Here is a 26,320-nt window from a genome sequence, read left to right on the forward strand (position 1 = left end):
AGATGTATGCATGCATTTATTTTTTTTTATCATCTCACTTTATATAATTCTTTGTTTTGTTCTTATTTTCCTTTTTCTTTTTTATATTTATATCGAATGATTAAGCGTTTTATTCTTATGTATTCATAACTGCATTTCTAATAACTACCTGCATTTGTATTCAAGTGAATTTCAATCATGCCATCTCCAACTTCTCCACAACAATTCATGCACATTCACTAGTTGGTTTGGTATTTATGTATATATTTATGTAACAGTTTAGCAAATGTCTACGCTTTTTATTTTTTTTATTTAAGTTTTTGTATAATTTTCTCATTTTATCAGCAATTTTTTTTACCAAATAAACATATATAATATTTCCTCTTTTAAATGCCTTAATGTTACATTATTTTAGCTTACAAAAATTTGCTTCAGCTGTTTACTAAGGGTTTTCTTAAAACTATTTTGTTTTAACACTAAGGAGAGTTTTTTTGTTTTTCTGTGTGTGAATTTTTTTTTAATATACTACATGAAAAATTCTTATGATTATATATCGGCAAATAAGGGAACGCGTGAATACATATTTGCATTTCACACAACAAAGGTGTGCACCAGGCTTTAGAGTTCTAAACGCCTCACATAAATTACTTATTTTACACGGATTAAGGCGACCAACTTCTGAGCATAATATATATGTACAAGACTGTGTGAGTTAAAGTAAAATTATTATTATTAGATAGAGTATGCTTCACTTGCAAATCATAATTTTTATTTTGTATGCATGTGAGCACTTATTAGTGCAAAAACTTGCAGTTGTGTGAGTAATCAGAAATTGTCGCTCATTATGATTACAACTTAAAAGACTATGAAAATGTTTAATTTAACATTTAACCAAATGAATACATACAAAAATAGTAATTTTGGATAATTTACAAATATTACTTTCATAGTTTTTCATTTACAAAGCATTCGATATTTTTGTTTTATGAATTTGGCTGTAAACAAGGAAGTTTTTTCTCTCCTATTTATTCATTTCTTTCATACAAATTTTTGTATACTCACAAAACCATATTGTTTTTAATTTATATATGTATATAGTATTTTTCAGCGCATACATTTATTTCTAGGTAATTTTACTTTGTTTTATGCTAAAATGTTTTCTTTGCACTAAACCTCTAGTTTTTATTATTGTATGTCAATTTATACTACGCTTGCCAGCTGTGTTGCTGTTTTTATATTTTTCAATTTCTTTCCACTTTAGTATAATTTAAGTTTTGTGAGAACAAATGTGTAAATCGTGTAAATATATATATATGTACATGTAATAGACTCATCCGTATATAATATTTGCAAAAAGGTGACTTTTTTTTACAGAAAACAGAATATTATTCAAAATATATGAATATTCTATTGAAGAACTAGCGGTCAACTATCGCTTTAAGAAATTACGAAAAAGTATGAAAGAGTAAAACTTGGTAAACAATTTAAAAAGTTGGAGCTATATAAACAAATTTCCGAAAATTTAATATATTATTTATATGTACATATATACTTAAAGTTTTGATAGTGCTACTTATTAGTGCCAGAAATTAAATTTTTACAAAACCAAAAATGTAAACTTATTTAATTAAGAATTACTATAATTACTGTATTTTATTAGTTCACAAAGTGATTTAGCAATAATAAAATTCAAAAAATTACGCCCAATTGATATTTAATACATAATAAAGTTTTAAAAGCAGTTAATGCTTCTCATGTTGAATTTTTAAATATTAATTTTTCACAAGTCATAAATTATATTTTTGCAATCATATATGATAATAACCTATTTAAATAAATGAAAAAATATATTTCAATATTGGGCATTRTCCGTTAGAAATATAAAGTAAATAGTTACTTGTTTTAATTTAAACTTGGCAAATTTTTAGTTTACGTTCAACAGAAAAAACATATTCCAAATATAACATTTCCACTATTTCTTGGTATATAATTCTGCAAATCTTATTTCTGTTGCTACAAGGCATAAACAGCAAAAGTTCACAACCGAGTTGGTGTTACAAGTCCACGTCTTAAACTCAAATGTAAAATATTATTTTTTTGTAGATTTGGTGCGAATTAATTATAACATAAGAGAAAAAAAATGGATTGTTTGGGTGAGCAACAAAATTACGTTTCTTGAAGTTTCACTTTTCATTTTTTCTTGTGGCAACAGATTTATCGAAAAAACAAATTTGAACAATAGTCGTCCTTATGGTGTTGTGGAAAGAGGGCTATGTGCATACCCACACATTTAACCATTAATAATTCTATATAAATGTGAAGCTTAATGTAAATGTAATAAATGAATATATGTTTTTATTATACATGTATATATATATAATTTTTACGTAATTTATTTTTTAATGCGAGAAACTAGAAGAATTACACTGAGTAATTATTTTTTCACATATAATTTATACTTCACAAATAACCAAACACTCATAATCTGTTCTCGTTGCTATTTTTTTTTTAACTAGAAGAAAAGTGATATATTTTAAATGCATAATTTTTAGCATCTTTAGACGCATATATTAATTACTAATTTTATTGCAGTTGAAATTGAACTTAAATTATATACCATGTAAACATACAACATGAATAAATTTTGTTAGATTAAAAATCGTGTATTAACCAATAAATTTTAGTACGAAATGAAATGAAAACAAGCGCGTACAAATTAAATGACTGACTTGGCACGTACGCTTTCCGTTTGTCTGTTCTATATATATAAAATGTTATTTTACTGCTATTAAAAACTGCAGGTGCGAATGTATGAATATGCACGAATGTGAGAAATATAGCAATATTATATATTTTGTAATTATTTTCATTTTGACATACAAATATGTTTTGCATTAGGCCTTACCAAATCTATTGCACTCATTCAAACAATATCAGCTGTCAAGTAGACATTGTTTTTTCGCTTATGTATATATAGAATATATACCTTTATTGTTATTTTTCAACTGCGCACATGGATTTTTAGTTATTCGGTGTTTTCTAGCAGTCGTTCGCAACTGGAATCTCGGTCACATAAAATCACGACTGATCATAATTTGTATGTGTTAATTTTATGAATTTTCGCAATAACAATCGTTTAATACTTTTATTGAGTTTTTACACCATTTTTTTCATTCAATTTGTTTTATACTGTAAAATACGCATTGGTTTTACTTTTTTTTTTTTTCTTAACTAATGCGTGTTGATTCTTATGAATGTTTCAATAAAAATTAATCCCATTTTTTTCTTAATAAATATCCCTAGAATTTATTGTTAAAGAACTTAAGTTTACACATACGAATATATCCAAGCAATATACTAATTTGCACAGAAACCGTTGAGGAAATTAAGATTTACTCTTAAACAAATCATAAAGAAACACAATGGTTATTACTACTCAACCTACATATAAAGAATATTTACGTTTTATTTTTACTTTTGAAACCTACAGAAATGGATTAGTTCGAACGAAATATTGGTTGTGAAAAAGCATATAAAATGCAGTTCGCTCAAGTGGCATTTCCTCTAACTAGCCAGATAGTAGAATTATAATGAATAGCACGAAGTGTTTTCGTTAATTCTATAGAATAGGTATTATTTAGGAGAAAGAATTGCTGTTTTACAGTTAGATTACAGTTTCTAGCATTTCTTCATTATTTTATTATCATTTTCATCCTCCTCATATACTTGTATTAATTATTTTATTTAGTATTTCTTTTTTATCGTAAAATAATAGGTATTTTTATATTCATAATATAATATTAATTATGCTTTTCATACGCTTTCCTTTTGTTTATGTAATACCACGATCCCAGTTGTAAGTGTACTGATTTTCATCCACATTGTGGCGTACATTATTAACTCCCGGCATCTGCGTCTATTATCAACATTCAGCTTCTACTTCTACATCTTATTGTAATGATGCCGGTGATATCATGATGGTGAAAACGCTTTCATTTGATCATGTTGGTGTAGTGCTTTTGTTATACTTTTGTATTTTTTTTTCGATAGGGACTTCAAGTTTACTTAATAATATTCTCCTTTTTTGTGGCTTACACTAAGTATAGATGCACAAAAAATGCCAAGCTCCTTTTTGATTTACAACACCAAAATTTACATTCATGTTTGAACTGCGTTATATTATTAAGTTGATTAGMATTACTTGTGTTATATTTTGTATCCATTTCGGTAATCGCAACATAATTTAGTTATCTGCCTTGTCGCCTTTTACTTTGGCAAACGCGTTCGTACCGCTGGCGTTTACTGAGGTTCCGCCGCTTTGTGCACCGCCGGTAAGTAAGGCAGGATTGTTGTCACCAGAGCCACCACCGCTTCCACTGTTTACAATGTTAGCATTCGATTGTTGTTGATAAGAGTTGATATTTTGCTGTGAGCCGGCGGCACTGCCGCCACTAATACCAGCTCCTAACACGGAATTAGCCGTTGAAGTGCCAGCGGCACTGCCGCTTTTTGCACGATTTATTTCAAGTTCATGTAATTTTTTCCACAATTCTTCACGATCACGCTCGCGTTTCTTCTCTCTGTAAACACACAAAATATCAATATTAATACATTTTTATTTAATATACGTTAATATGTAGGACATGGACTTACTTTTGTCGCTCAGCTTTATAGCTAGCGGTTAGTTCATCAAAAAGCTTGGAGTTCATTTCCATAAATGTTTTTAACACGTTGTAAACCAATGCAACGATGGTCTGATTCCAATGTTCTTTACTAATTCTGTACAGTGCCGGAAACATAATCGGCATAATGACGGCGTTGTTCTCCTCGATCAACGACATTGCATATTCATTATTCCATAGGAAAAGCGCACGCTCGGCGACCTGAGCAAACAAAAAACATTAAAATAATTAGAATCGAGATGAACGTTTCACAAGTCACATTAGTAATGTACACTTACTTGAAAATGCGGACTTGATACACATTTGGCGATCTGACGGAACAATGGTTCCTGTATTTTCACAAATTGTGGAGGATCAATGACATCCAAAATTTCCTCGATTTCTCCCAAAAACATGACCTCTTTTTGTGAGCATGTTTTTGGCCAAAATTTTAATAATCCTCGAACCACCGGTTCAGTCAGGTATGGATCCTTTTCTAAAAACTGAACGATGCAATAAGCCAGTTGAGCGTGATACAACCCAAGGCATTTCACTTTGTGCAGAGGCAATAGCACCTTCACAAGAAACTGTTTATGTTCGGCCTTCAGAGGCAAGGCAAARCCATTAATGATACTGCAAGCGATCGTATATACAAATTAGAACTTTTTTTTTTTGTCTAGGGAGATATCAATAMTTTACCTGCCCAATATTTCTAGTAATTCGCCGACGCCATTGAAATGCTCTGTTTCGTAAATAAAACGCAAAAAAATATTATTAATTTGTTTTCGTATAAAAGCGCGTAATCCTAAGAATTTTCCATATATGCGATGTAAAACAGTTTTCAAAAAATCACGTTCACGTGGATCCTCAGAATCAAAGAGCTCCAAAAGCTGTTTTGCCATTAAAGAAAAGTTAAGAAATAATTATTAGTTAAAATATGTATTTTAAAAGAACAAAAACGAAAAAGATGTTTACTTCGGCTACATCGAAGCTAATGGTCACCGTTCGGAAAATKGGAGAAAAAGATGTGTACATAATTTCAGATAAATATTAGATTGGTCTTGCGGAATTTTCGCTAGTTTCGGGGGTTCGCTCGGGTCATGCTATACCTTTTTGGAAAGCTCATTTCACGCGCTAACACGTCTTTGATTGATTGTCGTTTCTTTTAAGTCGATCCTGAGTTATAACGTCGCAAACATGGAGCAAAATAAGAAGAAAATACGGCATATTTTACAGTACTACTACGATAAAGGCAAAAATGCATCTCAAGCCGCCAATATAATTTGTGCAGTCTATGGACCCGATACAGTTTYCATTTCCACCGCGCAACGATGGTTTCAACGTTTTCGTTCTGGTGTAGAGGTGGTCGAAGATGCGCCAAGTATCGGTCAAGAGCTGGGCATGAGTCATCAAAAAAAAAATTCTATGAACAATTGAAAATTCAATAAAAAAAAATACCGCAAGACTTTTTTGACAACCTAATATTACTATAAAAAATATAGAAACGGACATGGTTAATATACTTTGTAGGGTCTCCGACGTTTCCTTTTGAGTGTTACAAACTGTCCAGTGTATAACAAAATAATAAGAATAAAAACAAACATCAATTCATAAAGACATTGCCCATTGAATAAGAGGATTTATATAAGTAGAAATTTTCAAATAGGAAACTAAGACTGTTCGAAACTTGCTAACTCAAACTATGTGGGAATTCAAACTTCTACAGTATTTAGAAAAATTAAAGTGATAGATAAGATTACAACAAAATGAATGCCCGGAACTATGCTGTTCTTTAACTAAAATTATGCCAAGTAAATTAGTCCTTTTGTCATAAGTGTAATCAAGGAATGTGAATTCAAAAGTAACACCAGTCGTTTCCGGGTTATTTACATTATCGGCTTTTTGTGTTGGTAAATAATTTTACAGTTTATAAATTGCACCATGGTACGACGACAAAGTTTGTGTTAAATAAATTGTAGTTATGAAGTTTTTATACTTCCACATTATCTCACCTGTAAAACGAATTTCTGGTCAATTACACGTTTGCCTATGGTCGCTTGAAAGTCCTGCGATTCCAAAAAACGCAGGAATACTTCATAGACTAACTGCAAATGTGGCCATGAAGCTTCTAGTGTAGGATCATCTTCTTCGGGATCAAAGTCAGGATTTTCACTGGGAGGCAGTGTGCGGAACAAGTTACAAGAAATCTAAAGCAAACGAAACTCGACTTAACACGCAATTAAAAGAAATATAGAATATTTTACATACCATTCGTATAATTTCTGGATACACAGGTTCCGTGAGTACTCCCCTACCATGTGTTATATAATTGGAGAGGTCATTTAAAGCAGCTCTCTTTATTTCTTTCCCTTTTAAATCCGTTACTGGATCCATAAAATCAAAAGATACACAGCACTGACGTAATTTACGAATGAATAATTCTTCTTGTTCCAAACTCGAGCAATCGGCTAGTAAGTATATTAAAATTAAAATAACTTTGAAATTATTTATACTAAATCAGCGGAAAACTGTAATCTCAATTACCAAATTGAAAAAAAAATATTTACAAGAAAATTAAAAAAAAATAAAAAAATAAATTGTTTTAGAATTTAAATATTTTTTTTAAACAAGAGCTCGAACCATCATACTTAATACTCTAGAGAACTGGTCGGTTAGATTATGCATTCAAACAATTTAGATTGTATAATTTCAAATTCCAAAAAATTTGTATCCCTGCTAACATTTATGAAAACGATATACATTTATGTATATGGCACATTTACCTTTTAACGGCGGCAATTGTTGAAGCTCCACATCCTGAGAATTTCTATAACGTGAGGAACCCTGACTTTTTTTGCTTTTCTTCTTCAGTGAGCGTTTAGCGAATGGATCAATTCGATCAACAAATGTTCCCGATGACATTTTCTTGCCTTGTATTTATTTCCAGTTATTCGTCCTGCTTATGTTCTACTGCTGCTTATACTCTTTACCCAAGAAAATTTAAATAAACGATTGCACGTTTTAGTTTCTGACGATGTATTAGTACGTTTAAGATAGTGAAGACTTTTATACTGTTGCGATCTCATAAACACATATACATAAATATGTTACAAATCAATATCTTACTGCTTTGTGTTGTTAATGCCGTGGCTTTGCAAGCATATAGCTATCCAATAATCACCACCAATTCTTTTAGTTGAACTATCATTCGTTGACTTTTGTATTTAACGTTCTCAAATTTTATAAAACTTATAAATTCGAGCTCTGGAGAGTAATTTTTAACCGACTTTGATTATTGTATGCAAAAACTGTTAGCTTTAGTTATGAATAAGTATGGTAAGCGAGACAGAGATTATCTGTACAAAAAGAGAACAAAATCAGACCTACGTTTTACAGTTTTTTAATATTTTATTTATACATTACCTTAAAGTGGTGCGAATGCAATTATTTAAATAACTGCGTTTGTAATAGTTTTGTTGTTTGACGCGAGTAAGTGGAGGGAATTCTTCTGTTGCATATCTTTTTCTTCTCCTTTTTTTTTTGGTATATAATACTTTACTTAAGCATCTATGTTAAATATATTAATATATATTAAATGTGGGGAATAGTGCGAACCTTATCTCCGGATGAAATGGCACATTGAATGCAGTTCTATTGAAGCTTTATACTAAATTATTATTGTATCTGTTAAGTTATGTGTTTTTTTTTTTGTTATATATAGAATTGTTTGCCAATTCAGTACCTGCTCGGACACACGTTTACCTATAATAGTTAAAAATATTTCATGCATTCACTTTTTAAATTACTTTATTTCAACTTACTTGGTAGTATAAGACTTGAATCCGTCCGTGTGTCCTTTTTTGAGATTTTCTAATTCTTTACTCACAACGTCAACATAACTTTATTGACGACATTGTATGCATTATAATATCGGAACAGCGTAAGATATCGGTATACTTCTCAGCTAAATAGGGCACGGGAAACCATTACGACAGTACATCACTGAAAGAAATAAACATTACTGAACATCATTAAATCAATTTTAATTATATGAAATTTCTAATGACATTAAAACACTATTAACAGATTTGAATTATTAAGTAAAAGCTTATTAAAGTTTAAAAGACATGGTGAAGAAGTACGTTCTTTAAAATGCAAATACTACTATTACTAGTGAATATATTTAACATTGCAAGCACTCCTCAGACTGATTTTGACATCTTCTGAGAGTTGCAGCTATCGTCCAATGTATATCATTTTAAAAAATTAATAATTAAATTTATATGTATATATAACTCTTATATACAAATGCTTGTGCTCATATAATTAATAATTTTGATTTGCAGTCAGCACCTTTTTACAATATTAATAGTGAATATTTTTTATGTAACATCCCTGATATTGAGCGAGCAAAAACTTGCGTTATCCTCGAAATGTTGGCGATTTACACCGCAATTAAGTGCTTTACTTTCGGAGAGTTTTTATCAATTTTCCATTTCTTCCCTGTAAAAGTGTGCTTACACAATTTAGTTATTTTGTTTGAAAAGGGCCAATTTATTTTTTTTCCGCTGCAATTTGCATCAATATTGTTATTTTTTACTAAGAAAAATTTATTTTAACTATATTTATAGTCATCGTCGCCAAGAAGAGGCATTAAATCAAATTAATAACCTTGTTCAATGTTATGAAAAAATAATGCCTTTGAAAATTTACGACATTAAAAGCCAAGAATGACCACCCGTTCTGCGTGAATCGGTTCCGTTTTTAACTTCCACAGAAATCAGGGCATAAATAGAGGAGTATCATAGTGAACAAATATCAGCGCAAATTTGCACGAAAGCGACAGCCATGTTTCGAGTGAAAAAATATTGAAAAGCGAGAAGCATTTTCTAAAGACCATTTCTGGAAGGACTCTAAAGAGTGGAATTTTGTAGTTTTGAGTGAACAACGTATTCGGATATGAAGAAAAAACATAGGTATGACGACCCCCTTTGCGAGAACTTAACCCAGGTACTCTACAAAAACTGTGATTATGTGCGGTTGTTTCATGTCGTCAGGCGTTGGCCCGATTGGCTAGTTGAAAGCCCGGACCTAAACGCCAAAGAAAATCTATGACGAATTATAAAATACCTGCACGAAAACCTAAATATTCTTTATGGAAAATAATACAGACTGACTGCAACAAAGTACCATAAGTCCTAGCCAAACATACGGAAGCGATGTACTGAAGTGCTACATAATAAAAAAAATCCAACTAAATATTGGCTTTAGGTGAGGTAAATACACATATATGTACGTATACTTCCATTTGCTACTATTTTCCATGTCACTTAATTAGTACATTTGAATGGATTAAGCAAATGAACGCAAATTTTTTAATGCTAACATTTAGAAAAAATGTTTATTGTGTTTTGGGCTGAATTAAAATTGCTTCCATTTGTAAGTGCAGGTAAACAGTGCATTCCGCTAAAGTTATTATCTGCTTAAAAAATACATACTATGAAGTGTTAATTTAAAGAAATTTTCAAAATGATAGCAAATCATCAGCATGAGTGATAAGATATAATTATAAATTTATGATAGGCCGTGCAAAACAGCCCAGATGCGGTATGGCTATATTTGGTAATGTATGTACAATTTGCATATTATGTATTACATACTTCAAATAATGTATTAATCTAATTCGAAGCGAGAAACAAACTTAGAAGTATGTGTACGTTTATAAACACACATATATACATATAAGTACTATAACTAGCTTTTCAAACAGAACATAAGCGTTAAAACGTAAGAAAACAAAAGGAATGTRTAGTTTACTACTACGCACCAGTCCTGTCAAATAACATTGTAAACGTGTATTTACAATATCTAGCATTAAGTTAGTTTTTTACAACATATATGTATATGTTTATCTACTTAAAAAAAAGGAAAATATATACGTTTAATCGTCATCGTTAATGAAATTTATTTATATTTATGTGGAAAATAAAAATATAAGGTTCGTGTGAGTTTTTTTTTTTTTTTTTCAATGTGCTACATGCTGTACATATCCATATATATATACATATATCGAAATGTTCATATATGCATATAAATGAGAAAACCATCACTATAATTTATTACATTACCAATATTGATTTGAAATTACACCTTAATAAAATAAATGTATGTTTAATTATTCGATATTTGATTTTCGAAATAATAATGTAAATATTTACACATTTTCATAAGATAGGTGTTTCATAAAACGCCAGCATAAGGAATTCAATATAATAGCTCCTGTTTGATGTCATGCCTTTCGGTTTATTTTTAATATTTTTGTGAGAAATTTTAATATTTTTCGTATCGAAATAAATCACGTACACATACTAGCAGATTAATACACATTCACGAACCCACTAACACACGTGCCTGCACATGATACGTACTCACGAATGAAAGTAAAACGACGAACGAAAGACGTAGAAACACGAAAAAATGCTACATAATCAATAATCTAAAAATAATTAAACTCAATTTAACTAGAAAACCCCTATTTTAATAAAATATAAAACGCTCGAAATTTTTACCAATGCACTTCACTTCTTTTAGACCAAAAAATTCTTACGTTTTGGTTAAAGCTGGTTGAACTTCAGTTTTTGTATACGCATTGCTACAAAGCCATTTTCACTTTGCTCGGCCTTTGGAATKCTTCGCTTAAAAATTAACATTGATGCAGCTAACTAAACTTCGTGATTTGTGATTTTAATAAAATAAAATTAATTATATTTTCCTACACATTTTCTCTATTATACGTGAAAAGAGATTTATTCTTCACTGTTTTACCGACAATGACGACAACGATATAGGAAATAATTTTTTCGTTCTGCACATGTGTTATGAGGCCTTTTCGCTCGTTCGCCTAATTCTTTCTCCTTCTTTCTCTCCTGGACAATATATAAAAAGGAAAAAAAAAATTAGTTTCAATTCTCTTTTCGACTCGCTTGTTATTGCCTAAAACTAATGCTGCCAGATTACTTTTTATATTTCTCTGCACAAACTAACATATAGTCATATAATTTTCTTAATAACACTCGCAATGTGATAAAAAGAAACCTCAAAATTAAATTATATTCCCTATACACAATATAACTTTGTAACAATTACAATTAAATTATTTTCAAAGTTTGATCGATTTTTCATTATTAGTAATGCACATACGTAAATAAAGGATATATTTTTATACTAGCACCCCAACTATTCGTTACTTTGATAGTTTTACTCGCTTTCCCTCCATTTTGCTCGTTTTATATTGTAACATTGCTTTATCCTCTTCCATCTGTCGGCGCAGCTCAGTGCAAAAATGCTTTATTTCTATTTATTTTTTTTTTAAGAACTACCCAGCATGATAAGAAAAACTCTTTGAATGAAATTAAATTTCATTTCATAATAGTAGTCTTCTTCTTAGGCGTGTAGTTTAAAATTGTTTACAATACATTAAAACAACTAGGTACAAAGTAAGATTTCACCAATAGGTTTAAAATATATGTATGTCATTTTCAGTATTGACGATTTGAAAATTTTGATAACTGTTGTAGTTTATGAAGATCTTTTTCTTTTTGGTCTATATGCAGTGTTTATGTAAACATATGTGTATTATAGGATTGCAGCTAATTAAGAAACCTTTACAATTATGTTAAATAACTTCAAACATTGCAAAATCTAAAAGCACCTATTAAATTATGACTTTGGGGCACGAAAACTCTGTGTTCTCTATATTAATATACAAAATTGTGACAATTACCAAGTCACATAAAATATGGTAGTATTTGAGAAATGTACACTTAACATCACAAGAGAATATCATCTATCATCTGAAATCATTGCATAACTCATTCTGTTTGGTAGGTATATTCATAATAAACATTTTTAGATCGTTAAATTAGCTTATTTCATCACAGACTTATCCACAATTTTTTACTGTTTTAAATTATATTATTTTATTGAAAAGGAAGTGTTTTGCTTAATTATTGCGAGATTAGTTAAATTTTATATKATTGTTAACACAAAAAACAATTTTAACTAAATTCAATCAAATTATAAGGTCAGTCTAAAATCATTGGAGAGGTTTTTGGAATGAACAATGATTTCATATTCAGATAAGTTGGAACATTTGCATATACATATGTATACGTACAAACATAAATATACATATGTTAACAAACAATTCATTGTCAGACGCATTGTAATACAATCAGTTGGACTATTATATCTTTGTTTCTATTTCATCCATCTCAAAATTCGACAATAAATTTTTCATTAAATATTATCTGCTCTCAATTGTAAAAAGGAGCGGATATTCTTAATACGAGTTTCTAAATAAATTAGTGCAAACTAAAGTATAATTTTGTTATTTAATATAATAATCTCTTAATATTGTCTTCTTTACTTTTGACGTTTTTCGATTCAATAATACCTGTTTGCCAATGAAAACGATTGATTTTCGCCGATTCCTCGTTGGGCGCTTCACTTCAACCACTGCACACTTTAAGCAAATACTCAACCGCTCGCTTTTGCTGCGCAAATGTCATCAAATGTCAAAACGCCCGAGCGAAACGTTGAAACGGCGCTGCTGGCGACATTAATTCATTTTTGATATAAACCAAAAGTTTTTGATTCCACACCTTTATGGCTGTATGTTTTAATACAAATTTTGTTTTATTTGGTCTTAACGCAACTAAGCGATTATATTATTTTTAGCAAACGTCTAATAATTTAATAAATTTATTTTCACAAAATCCTTTACACTCTCGAGAAAATCGAAAGAGACACAACCTCAGCTACCGTCGTCGCTAACGACAGCAACAATGCTGCGAAGTAGACCGAGCAACTCTGGACACCTTTTTCTTCCCGTTAAAATTTCTTCGCATTTTTCTCCGTGTTAGCACAATTTATAACTTTTACAATTCGCTTTAAGGGGCGATATTATGGAAAAATTTAACAAATTTCACCAAATATGTTTAGGAAAATACATCAAGCAACTAGTYTTACGATTTTATTAAACTTCGTTACTATAAATGTAAGAAATTACACGAATTTGCGGACAGCGCCTTTGAACGTTTCTACAAATTTTTCCTTTAGTTCACTCTGATTCAGAAATGGAACATATTGAGCTACTTTCGTCATTTGTGCGTACCGAGACAGTTCTTTGGTGAGTTGCAACAACAAATTGAGCTATTCGGACGGCCATTTTGTGGTGAGTTAAAGCTATTTTGAATAAGGTGGCCAGCAAAATTCCTAGTATTAGTAAATATGATAACGCAATCAGGGCACACAGTGTTAACAAACGTTAATGATCGTTTTTATAAATTTACAAATTAATTTATCTTACTAGAAATTGCATAATTACTACCTTCGAAAAAAAAAATAATTTCTAATTTTGTATAAGTTATTTCGAAACTTTAAATACAACCCTGAAAGTTCACCACAAATCCTTTGCTTTATACACCATAAGCCATGAATAATTTCTTTGTAAATTTTCAATTGTAGTGATATAAAAAGCAAGGGCTAAAACTAATTTCKTATACTCCATAAAGTTAAATACAGTCCAATTGAATTGTAGTGATCTACAAAAAATAATGATAAGCACAAACTTCTTAGAATAGATTTTATTAAATAATACCTTAGCTGTGCAAACTAAATCTCAAGGTGAAGAAAGTCGCAAGGACGGGTCATGTCCTCTTTATCGGCCTCTGCAGAAAATGTATCTAGYGCCGGAGCAGGCGGAGGTATGGATCAAAGTGCAGGTGCATCAGACGGAAGCTCAAGTATGTGTCTGGAGCTAGCATTAGAAGGTGAACGGCTGTGCAAATCTGGAGACTGCCGTTCAGGTGTGGCATTCTTTCAAGCCGCTATTCAAGCTGGCACAAATGATTTGCGTACCTTGTCCGCGATTTATTCTCAATTGGGAAATGCGTACTTCTATTTAGGAGACTATACCAAAGCCATGCAGTATCATAAGCTTGATCTCACACTAGCTCGTACCATGAATGACAAGTTGGGCGAGGCTAAGTCGTCGGGAAACTTAGGAAACACTTTGAAAGTTATGGGTAGATTTAATGAAGCTGCTATTTGTTGCGATCGTCATCTGACCCTAGCGCGACAACTTGGAGACAAACTCTCGGAAGGTCGTGCTCTTTACAATTTGGGAAACGTGTATCATGCAAAAGGAAAACATATGGGTCAAGGTAATCCTGGCGACTACGGAGATGATGTACGCGAGGCATTGAGTAAAGCGGTTGAATTTTATCAAGAAAATTTAAAGTTGATGAGAGAATTGGGTGATCGTAGTGCACAAGGTCGAGCGTGTGGAAACTTGGGCAATACTTATTACCTTTTAGGTATGTTTACTTAAAATAAAGTATTGACATTAATTTTATTAACACATTTTTTTATATTTTTTATTGATTGCAGGTAATTTTCAAGCTGCTATTGAACACCATCAAGAGAGACTTTGCATTGCACGGGAATTTGGTGATCGCTCCGCTGAACGCCGTGCTAATAGTAATTTGGGAAATTCACAWATTTTCCTGGGGCAATTTGAAGAAGCGGCGGATCATTATAAAAGAACATTAGCRTTGGCCATCGAACTTGGAGAGCGCGAAGTTGAGGCACAAGCATGTTACAGTCTTGGAAATACATATACTCTGCTACGGGAATTCTCAACAGCTATTGACTACCATCATCGTCACTTAGCCATAGCACAAGAGCTGGGAGATCGTGTTGGAGAAGCCCGTGCCTGTTGGTCTCTTGGTAATGCACATTCTGCTATCGGAAACCATGAAAAAGCTTTGCTGTATGCCGAAGCTCATCTTATACTAGCCGTTGAATTGCAAGATCCAATTGGAGAAAGTACAGCCCGAGTAAACATATCTGACTTGCGAAAATTGCTTGGATTACCTGATTCACCAATTGACTGTGAAGAACGCTCGATTGCATCAGATGTTTCAGCCATAATTGATCAACGTTCCGACAGYTCAGGCAGTACACAAAGTCGTATGGTATGTTGTTTACAGATTTCCTACCATAAGATTTCATGATTACAAACAATATATATACATTTTTCAGGTTCGTGTAAGGCGTCAAAGCATGGAACAATTAGATTTAATTAAAATAACTCCAGATGGAAAACACGCGAGTCAAAGTAATATATTAGATGATAAACGCGTTCCAAAAGGAATTGGCTCAAAATCTAAGGCACAGGATGAAGACTTTTTCGATCTTTTATCACGCTCACAATCAAAACGAATGGATGACCAACGTTGTTCAATTAAAATTGCTAGAAATCCACCAAATACATCAGCCCTATTGGCAGGTGGAGCACCTGCGCTCACATCTAGTTCGGGCGCCACACGTAAGCCGTTAGCACAGCAAAACTCCATATTCAGCGGTAATGGTGGGGATGGAAGTGTTGCAATTAGTGTTAAGCCATTTAGTGATGCCGCTCCTGGCACCAATTCCGGCCACAACCATGGGCATGGACAGCTAGCACGCAGTGCTACAACTACTCAACAACCTGACGATGACTTTTTGGAAATGTTGGTACGCTGTCAAGGCTCCCGATTAGAAGAACAACGTTCTGARCTACCACGATCGAATGTCACCATGGACGTTGAGGCACCGACACGTGCTAATGCCGTTGCAGGTGGTCGCTCTGCAGTAGGAAGTGGTGGCGCTGGTGGCACTACAGTGCCTGATGAGGATTTCTTCTCGCTGATAATGAAGGTACAGAGTGGCCGAATGGAGGATCAAAGGGCAGCAATACCTGGTTTTGGTGGGTTTCCTCAACGCAATGCAAGTAATGGCGGAACCGCAAGTGGTACTGGCGAGAAGATCAATAATAACGCTAATAATCAGAGTAAACAGTAAATGCTACTATACATACATACATATGTACGCAACATGGTGGAAGTTATTCGTAAARCACATTTTCATCACGATTTCTGATGCGTTAATTTCTTACATTTCTCTCTTTTTATTATATATGCGTAACACGTTATTTTATAAAATTTTAAGTTCGGTATCTCTCGAAGTAAGTTAATWTTTTTTCAATTTTCCATGATCAAATCGTTAATGCATTTCAAGAGCAATCATTTTGAAGCAGGCAATACAAAGATTAATATCTCTAGAAGATGGTATATATCAGATATTTTACTGATACACATACAACATATTCCCATTTTCATACAATAGTGTTCTTTTTGTATGAAGATATCACTATCACATTCAAAAGCACATTTTATTATATTGCTACCTACAATAGATTTGCGAAAACATACATTTGTTTGAATGGTTGCATATCTCAAAATTAATCTTCATTTAATTTTTAACTCACAAAATATCCATACTCACAAAAAATGTAATATTCCATAAATTACCTTGMATTTAAAAAAATAGGCCCGATTGCAGGCACTAGTAGCATTTACTTATTCAAACATTTACTCATACAAACATAAAACATTGCACAATATTTTTGACCATGGCTAGTTGTTACATGCATGCATGCCTAAACGTACCCAAAAAAGTTCGTTTTCAGTCCAACCGTATTAAGTATTATGGAATAAGAATGAATCATACATTTAAAATGGAATGCTGAAACAGTATAAAAGTAATAATATTTTGCAGCAAATATAATACAACATTTTTACAAAGCTGTATTGCAAGTTCACAAATTGACTACCATTTTATGAAATATTTTAAATGAAATATTGTCAATACTATTAAGAATTTTTACAAAAAAAAAACAAAAAAAAAAAACAACAACATACATATGTGTTTCGCAAACGGTCACGAAAGTTTACGAGTTTTGCATATTTAAAAGCCAAATTATTGTAATATAAATTTACTAAATCTAAATAAATATTATTTTATCTAATAAATATTGTTTATATTTACAAGTTTTAAAACTGGGAATATGAGAGGGAAAGAATTCGTTTGGTTGATTACCAGCAAACGCTCGTAAATCTTAAACCTGTTAATGCTGGTTATTCACCAGGCAAATTTGGTCCGATAGTTCAATAGAAAATAATATCTCTTTGCAGCTTTTAACATATTAATGTATATTTATTTTATTTTATTACAATACATTTTTAAAGTTTCCCAAATGKATGTCCGTTTTTACGTTTTAAACGCGTCCTTTTCCGGTTCAGTTTTCATGGTAATTAGAGTGTTTGAAGTCTAATAAAGAAAATCAACTATAAGCAGGATTGCGAGCTTTGCAGTTAAAAATTTTGGGAACATAAATTATATTTTAAATTTTTGATTCCAATTTTGGGATTAAAATTTAAATTTTCAATTAAGAAAATGAAAAATTATATAAATTAAAATTTTAATTAATAATATATTGAAGTTAATAATTATTAATTGAAATTAATTATTAGTTAAAATTATTATTAAATATTAATGAAGTTAATTCATTCATATTTTCAAATTAATTAACTACAAATTATTATTAATTAATATAATTTTTATTGAAAATTTATAATTAAATAACTTTTAATTATTATTATAATTGAATTTTCAATTTGAAAATTGAATTTTTAATCCAAAAATTATAATTAAGAATTGAAAATTCTATTTATTATATATTCCAAAATTTTTGAATTTGAAACTGATTCCCTGCCTACAATAAAGTGTCAGTAAAATTTAAATTTAATTTACGATATAAAGAGATATTGTAAAGAATCTCATTTTATATTGACAAMAGAGAACAGAAATAAAATTTTACAAAACGATTTTTGTAACAGTTAAAAATAAAAAAATAAACAAATCTTTCGTGCAATGCTTTTTACGTTTTATTAAAAAAAAATCTTAAAAGTATAATCAAATTAAACATTATCAGCACTTTATAAATAATTAGAAATAAATACAGATACACTCAATAAAATAACAAATATATACAATACATACGTATATGATATCGTGAAATACAGTAAATAATGTATAGGTGAATATATTTACAACATTTGGAGAAAATAATTATTTTCGTACCAACTACAATACCTATGCACAGTTGTATCGGTCCTTGAAAATAATTAATTTATCTTTTATATTTATCAACTCTTTCACATCGAGGCCCCTCCATACTGTTATTATGAAATAAAAAACTGTCAGATTTATTGAAAAAAAAAAATTAAAAATCCTTATTATCGAAAAAGCCTTTGTATTTATCCTTAAAATTAGTTTTTATTCATAAAATGATAATGTCTATCTAATTTATAATAAAGCGCTCACATGGAGGCTCTTACGTGAGCCACACATACTCGAAAATTAAATAACAAAACATTTCCTTCAGTAATTATAGTGTTTCCTATTTCGACGCGTTGAAGGAGTCATGTTCGTGTGAACTCAGCACAAAGATCGGTGCCGTGTAATCCAATGCCTTATCACCACCGCCAATGTTTTTAGTGGTACTTTCTTCGTTATAAACTGGATAGCCATAGTGATCGGTTAGAACCTTGTTGCGCTTCCCTCGTTTAAGCATTACATAGACGACAAAGATACTGACTAGAAACGCCGAACTGGTTACCATAATGAATAAAACCAACTGAATCGTGCTTTCATGTGAAACCGCTGTTGTAACAGGTGGATTTACGCTTCGGTGTATGAAGTGTGAGCGCGAAATATCCGGTGTGAAATGACCACCGACCAAATTGAAGTGATTCGCATTTATAGCCGATTCAATAGCGAAGGCATAGTCGATTTTCGCCTCATTATGCAGTTCGAAGCGTACGATTACAGATCCATCGAAATTCTCTTGTACGCGTAAGTTTTCAACAGCGTCGCCAAGCAATTGATACAGCTCTCTGCGGATGGTGTCGTAAGCGTTGCGTATATTTCTGTTTGTTCGATTGACCATGTGCAATTCAATTGCCACCGAGGCTATTGGCGTCTGCGGACAATTGCGTGTGCCTTGTTGGAACATATTGGATGTATCTAATTGATTTCCGGCCGCATCAACACACCAACATGTTTTGCTGTTACACTGGGTCGGAAGAAATGCACCGTGTTCATCGCAAGCTACAGGAAAGTTTGCAGTTTCAGCCAGAGCTCGACAGCGTGTCGTGTTCACTGGCATGGGTTTCAATGCTTCAATACTAAGCTGAGAGTCCAACAGAGAGTTGGCTAATGCAAGTATATGCTCAGTGACATAGGCTTCAGCGGCAGTGTTAGGCACTGCAGAAGCTTTTGTTCGCGCACTAATTGGAGTTTCATAATATTGACTCTCTACGGCCATATTGTCATCCAAACTACGCCCTGCCCCATTTCTGTTGCTCTGGAATCCATCGGTATTGTCTTGAGTATTTTCCTCCAACTCATATTCTTCGATATCGACCATTGTTGTCATTTGTCGGATCACTTCCTCCATCAATTGGTCGTCAACATTAAATGATTTACTGTGACGACCTTGTCGACTATTACAAATGGGCTCAATGTCACGCGTCAAAGTACCTTTGAGCGGTGCTCCTTTCTTATCGGCACACCAACACACACCATTCGTAGAAGAAAACGCTTTTCTGGTACGTTGTTGCTTGCTTGCATGGTCCAAGTCGTTCGCTAATGTTGTGGACTCTTTCTGGAGTGACGGCTGTGCCCCCAAGCATTGCACTGGACTCCAATGGCCGGTGATGGGATCACAACGTGGCTGAAACCAGACAGATGAGTATCCCGTATGCTGAGCAGCCAAGCTGTTCTTCAACTTGAGACGTTCACACGATGTTAAGACTAAAAGTAGGAGATAAAAGACACATTAGAAGTCTATAATAGCCTTGCTTAAAATATTGTATTCTTAGATGCACATATAACTAAGGCACTTACCTGGGCATACTGAATTGCAGGCTATTTCGCTGTGAAATAGATTCTTGGTTTGACAATTGCTCGCGTCTAGATCTATAGTGACGGTTAAACATTTATTTGACTTCGGACTGAATCGGTAGCGCGTTATATTTCGTACAGATTGCATAGTTGCCAAACAAGTATTGTCCATAGATTCAAAGCACACATCTCCTGCAAAATTTTAAGTTTATTTAGTAGTCAGCCAATATTCTTTGCACACACTCAATTTACTTACAATATCTAAAATTATTACATACATACTTGTTTTCGAACAGCAAACACCGCGATGTGTCACCGGGTTCAATTGGCACGTGTGTGTCGTGGGGCAAGCGGCGTTGTCATAGTGCGGCCCGCAACTCACCTCAAGATCGCCCTGTTTCAGTGGATTGCCTTCGGGACAGACAGATATCCTGCGCGGAACACATATCGGCATTTTCGGGCACGGTGTATCAATACACTCAACGKTGATCAGTTGACACTCCTCACTATTGGCGCAACTAATCTCATCGCAAAAATCTCTACATTCACATATTGGACAACCGTTTTCATCGATTTTATAGCCCGCCTCACACTTCTTATCACACTGTGTTTCTGCGCACGCAAACGTGGAGTTCCTCATACAAACCGGCGTTGATCCTTTGACTCGTGTACCAGCCAACACCCAACCAATGTCGTCAACGCACCAACAGTACCCATCGGGTGAACACTGCTTTTCGTTCCATTTGCCGGTACGTGCGTCACACTGTGCAATATGCATTTTCATTGCCGGAATACCAAGTTCGGAGGATTGGTGCATCTGTATTGTATTTAGATGCTGGCAAGCCGTTTTCATTTGCGGAAGTACGCATTGCGTACCACAGCCATTTGAGCAGCAACGTTTATGACCCTCACAGTGGGAGTCGGTACGACATTCATAAGCACAAGTATTGGCGTCCAAATTGTCGGGACCTGGTGGCACGAGGAATGGGCATTGACCGGGCTTGCGTGGTAAGCAAGCGGGCACTGGTGGACAGTACTCTTCGTCACAAGACACATCGACAATGCGACACTCCTTTCCATCGCCACAAACAACACCATCGCATGGATCACGACATTGACATGCTGGGCACCGTGTGTTGGGATCCAGTGTAAAACCATACTCACATCCCATACGGCAAGTCAGATCTAAACAGTCAATGGATTCGCGTATTCTACCACATTCGGTGTCGGTCAAATTATAGCTTCGGGTACTTGGTATTTCAGTGCCAAAACTGTCGACACACCAGCATTCCTCTACTTCGATGTCCACCAATTCATTGTCCAATAAAGACTGTTTTGGTGCTGGCATAGCTTTTTTAAACTCCACTTCAAAGAGTTGACCCAAACTTTGTGCTCGATCCGCTCCAACATCAATCACTTTGGCATTACGACTCTGTATGGGGGCGGCAATGTGCACTTTTAGCGCGTCGTCGTTAACGCGGTACAATTTCAAGCGTTCCACTTGTCGTTTCTCACGAATTTGCCTTTCAGTCGCACTCTTCAGCAGCATTCGCATCCGTCTTATTGTGTTCTCCTCGAGAATCTGGCGTTGCTCAGCGCGTGTAACTCGAATTTTCTTCATCGTACACTGACGCTCTAAATAGTTGCCATCGTCCGTACAGCGCGGTGCTGGTATAGCCAATTGCATACCTTCTTCGGTACCTTCCATACGCTCGGAAAAGTCTCTCAAATATTCACACACTAAGAATTTTGTAAGTCAAGCAAGTTTTCAAACGAATTACGAATTAAGCAGGTATACTTACTGGTTTGCTGGTGCTGCTCATCCTTGTTGACAACCTCTTCTGGGATTGGACAGCAAACACTTTCTGTATCTCGTGGTAATTTCAAACATTTATAGTTTTTCGGACACGTAATGCGATTTGTCATTGAACGTGACTGCTTGATTTCTGGTCCCTGTTCGAAGAACGCTGTTGGCTGAAATGCTCGGGATTGACGCTCTGCCGATGAAAAATTAAAATTGATATATTTTGTGAATTTCAATTCTATGTAATTTAATATATAAGTAAGCACCTTCAAAACAATACATAACTTCGCCGGTTATATTATCTGCCAATGGAGCACCCACGTCACAAGGATTGGAATACACTAAATCTGGTTTACAAATAGGCCAAGAGGCGCACAAAGCCGAACCAGACTCACATAATGGATCCGTGGCAACTTCACAGTGCGAACCGATTGCACACTTGAAGCCTTCACAAGGTTCGGAGCACTCACATGATGGACAGCCATTATGATCGTTCTAAAAAATAATAAGAAATTATGGTAGATTTTCAAATCCGAACTACTTTTTAGTACTAAAGACCAATAGAATCATAGCCTATTAAACAACAATGATATCTTAAAAATCTTTATCTACCTTAAAACCATATTCACAGACGGCTGCACAAATATTCGTATCACATTTTTCCATATTGAAACTTCTAGCCAATGAATGACTAATCATATTCTCCCAACCATCACAATTGATTTCATTCGCTGGACCCATTGTTCCTTGAATTTTATGACCAGTACGTGGATCAACACACCAACACACTAAACCGTTTCGGGAGCATTGACGAGGTGAAAATAAGCCGCCGGGACCGTTGCAAACTGGTTGATAACCGCGACCCTCGCGTTCGTTAATCGCTATTAAATCGGAGAGTGCGCGAGCTTGATGACATGTGGTCACATTGAATGGTTGTTGACAATTGAATTGGCAACCTTTCGTGAAACAGCATTTCTCCATATTACCGCATTCAAGATCGCTATTGCAAGGGGAACCGCACATATAGCCAGTACGTTCGCTGTAATCAACTTTATCTTGCGCAGGACAAATTCCCGGTTTTGAGTATTTCACCGTGCTGGGACAACAAACGCCATATTCATTACCAGTCTCCACCATACACTGATAAAGCGGTGGACATTGAGGCTTTCCCAAATCATTGCCACAGAGGAACGGTCGTATGCTCTCCTCAATGGCAAGTGGCATGCCAGCGGGACAATATGTGGACATAGATCGTGCTTTTTTGCATGTCGGCACTGGTGGACACGGTTCAACTTTGCATTTCACCTCTTGTGGTTGGCACGATTGGCCATTGGGACAAACCACATTTTCGCATGGATCACGGCAACGACAGACACTACATCCAGTATCGGGATCACGCGCAAAACCGRCTGGACAAAACATACGACAGGCAGAAGCTGGACAATGAGACGGTTCGGCACATCGCACTCCCGATTTCGATTCATTACGAGTACCGGGTATTTCCACGCCATACTCATCAATACACCAACAATCTAGACCGGCTCTTTCGTTTCGGCATTGAATCTGCTCAAAATCTCCATTTTTGCTACAGCGTGGTATACGAATGGTAAGTGCCTTTTCATTGGGAAATAAAGCTTTGGCACGTCTGGTCTCAACACGTCGTAGATGCTGGCAAGCTGTAAGGTTAGCTGAAAAAAACAACATAGTTACAGTTTTTTTTWAAATAATTTAAAGAAGGGCTAAGGTGTAATCAAACATATGTATTATGCGTTCGCTTTTTCCAAGGATCAAAACCAAGGAAATTATATCTGGGGATGAAAAGTTTACTTTTAAGTTGTTCGATAAAATATTTTACATGTAATTTTAAGACAATACCTCACACACTGTTCGACTAATTCAGCATAAAGTCTGCTAAAACCATTATAAAACTACTTTCATACATATTCGCCATTAAATTATATATTCAATACTAGCAGATCACTTCATTTGCCATCTCACTTAATTAAAGATGATATAACATATCCGATGACCTTCGAACTTTATATACATATGTATGATTTATATTCGGCAATTCGGCAGATAGCGGAATGATCAATTCGTACATAAATTGTGCAATTTATTTCTTTACATTGACTTTCTTCCTATGCCTCAATAACGCCTATAGTACATGACTATTTATGTAGCCGAGTAGGTCGCCGCCTATGTTCACAGGAGATAATGTAGCTTCTCAACGGTGCAATAATTTTTCAAATCCGTCATTTAGTTTCGCAGCCCACGTATATTAAATTCAAACAAACAGTAAAATTAATCCTCTTATAATAAAAATATAGATTATGCRTTTACTTAAGTAAGTATTGAACGAAATATTCGGTATAAAGCCAATCGAAGCCTGATTTTATAAATTTTTGGCACCAAGTCGTATTATTACCACAAATTACRTTCTCTCTATATATTGATCGATATTCGAAAAGTATATATTCTGTATATGGGGGCTAGTGGAAGTATTGATGGGAGAAAAATATTATTTTTGGCAAAACACCGAGATGTACTCTTCGGAAATTGACTCTCAACTTATGAAAGATTATGTATATCACAGACATTCTCGTCATTGATTTAAGCAAGACATTAGGCACTAAGTCACAGCGCAATAGTTTTTCGTATATATGTACATAGTGTCACCATTTTGAGAAAGATCTATTACCAAGAAATAAATAAACATGCAAAACTATTCACGTACATATRCGTATTCATATTAAATATATACGTGCATATGTATATCATAGCCAATATACATAGCGCACCTGAAATGAAAGCGAAAATCGCCAGAATTGTTGTATGGGAATTCAAGCGTATAGTTGCGACGTTGTTAACACGAACGACACCCGAAGCATCTACCTCTGCGCATGCTAGGTGATATTACTACTTTTGCCCATTGACCGACTGACACAGTGCTATCTCATTGTTTCTTTTTGCTTGCGTTCTTTCATTGCTAGCAGTGGGTACATACATACGTATGTATGTATATGTTTTTAGCCAAAATCTTAACAGTTTTTTATAACGGAAATGGCTACAGATGCATCCACAGTTGGGTGAGATGTTTTGCTCGTTTTTTCGCTGCAGTCCCAACATGTTCGTTCAGCCAGCGGAAAACAAACACGTTTGAGAAATGCAAAATCTACTTTGAATATACATATGCCAATTAGTGTACACACTTCGAGTTAATATGATTGGTGAAAAGTATAGATGATTTCTTAAGTGGAAATTCATATATGTACATATATAATTATATATATATGTATGTATGTGGTTATCAAAAGTGTATGTGGTATGTTCACGAGTTGCTTGAGCTTCTCTTATTATCACGTCGAGTTGGATAACTCAGCTCTTGTTTAATTTCTGGAGTTTGAAGCCTTGCCCAATTTTTAGGTAATTTGTCGAAACCACACTTTTGGGAACGCCAAATATTTTAAGTACATTTACCTCTGAACGCTTAAAATTAGGAGACACACACGCAACGTAAAATCATAAATTTTGTTTAAAAAAAATTCTTTTTGGATTACATACTAAATAAGTTTACACAATTACAATTCTCAACGCTGTTTTCGGTTCGTTGCAAGTAATACTTTATGACACTAAATGAAATCCCTATATATTTATGTAGTCATGCTCCTAGTATATAGGTACAGGTATTTTATGCACATGCATTTAGTACTCACCGTTCAATCGTTTTGACTCGGCTTCATTGAATGCGCATGCGCAAATACATGCAGTGAGGAGTACAAGTTGAAGCAGCAGCTTTCGTTCATTCACCTGCGCCATTTTCGTTAAACTCAAAATTTGGCAACAGCATGAAACCACAATGACAGACAAGTTTTTCGCTTTGGTACACTGTTTTTATGTCGGCAGAGCGAATGAGAAACCACCAACTTTGCTCAAAAATCGCTTTACAGTTGTTTAGTTGTGAGCTACAAATACAATGAGAAGAAATAATTACCTAAAAATTTCCAGTCAATGATTGTAGTCA

General features: G+C 33.8%; 3 protein-coding genes across 8 annotated transcripts in view; 1 reads left to right on the plus strand and 2 right to left on the minus strand.

Moving 5' to 3' along the window:
- Window positions 1-2,930: 2,930 nt before the first annotated feature.
- On the minus strand, window positions 2,931-13,797 carry LOC108975268 (serine/threonine-protein phosphatase 2A 56 kDa regulatory subunit epsilon isoform). 4 transcript variants are annotated; one of them, XM_018943630.1, is made up of 12 exons: window positions 13,096-13,797; window positions 8,462-8,642; window positions 8,256-8,402; window positions 8,064-8,207; window positions 7,767-7,996; window positions 7,424-7,624; window positions 6,909-7,108; window positions 6,653-6,847; window positions 5,340-5,530; window positions 4,940-5,273; window positions 4,633-4,862; window positions 4,223-4,559 (listed from the first exon to the last, which is right to left on the minus strand). In XM_018943630.1, exons 6-12 carry the CDS (start codon window positions 7,560-7,562, stop codon window positions 4,223-4,225), a joined length of 1,626 nt encoding a protein of 541 aa, XP_018799175.1. In that variant the 5' UTR covers window positions 7,563-7,624; window positions 7,767-7,996; window positions 8,064-8,207; window positions 8,256-8,402; window positions 8,462-8,642; window positions 13,096-13,797. The 4 variants fall into 4 exon arrangements, with proteins under 4 accessions (XP_018799177.1, XP_018799175.1, XP_018799176.1 ...); XM_018943632.1 differs by having other exon boundaries at window positions 2,931-4,559; window positions 8,064-8,402; window positions 13,096-13,796; XM_018943631.1 differs by having other exon boundaries at window positions 8,064-8,402; window positions 8,462-8,661.
- A 337-nt stretch (window positions 13,798-14,134) lies between these two features.
- On the plus strand, window positions 14,135-17,277 carry LOC108975270 (G-protein-signaling modulator 2). The gene is made up of 3 exons (XM_018943633.1): window positions 14,135-15,019; window positions 15,093-15,679; window positions 15,747-17,277. The coding sequence occupies exons 1-3, from the start codon at window positions 14,353-14,355 to the stop codon at window positions 16,545-16,547; spliced, it is 2,055 nt and encodes a 684-aa protein (XP_018799178.1). The 5' UTR covers window positions 14,135-14,352; the 3' UTR covers window positions 16,548-17,277.
- A 1,543-nt stretch (window positions 17,278-18,820) lies between these two features.
- Window positions 18,821-26,320, minus strand: part of LOC108975292 — a 14,936-nt gene continuing 7,436 nt past the window's right edge. For all 3 annotated transcript variants that reach the window (XM_018943668.1, XM_018943667.1, XM_018943669.1), the window contains exons 2-8: window positions 26,013-26,261; window positions 22,909-23,984; window positions 22,563-22,791; window positions 22,295-22,489; window positions 20,775-22,232; window positions 20,496-20,684; window positions 18,821-20,402 (exon numbers count right to left, since the gene is read on the minus strand). In XM_018943668.1, coding sequence (XP_018799213.1) covers window positions 18,988-20,402; window positions 20,496-20,684; window positions 20,775-22,232; window positions 22,295-22,489; window positions 22,563-22,791; window positions 22,909-23,984; window positions 26,013-26,115 — 4,665 coding nt within the window. In that variant the 5' untranslated portion in view covers window positions 26,116-26,261 and the 3' untranslated portion in view covers window positions 18,821-18,987. The remainder of the gene's footprint in view (window positions 20,403-20,495; window positions 20,685-20,774; window positions 22,233-22,294; window positions 22,490-22,562; window positions 22,792-22,908; window positions 23,985-26,012; window positions 26,262-26,320) is intronic.

The sequence above is a fragment of the Bactrocera latifrons genome, unplaced genomic scaffold (genome assembly GCF_001853355.1).
Source record: "Bactrocera latifrons isolate USDA-ARS-PBARC rearing strain unplaced genomic scaffold, ASM185335v1 scaffold_63, whole genome shotgun sequence".
NCBI lineage: Eukaryota > Metazoa > Arthropoda > Insecta > Diptera > Tephritidae > Bactrocera > Bactrocera latifrons.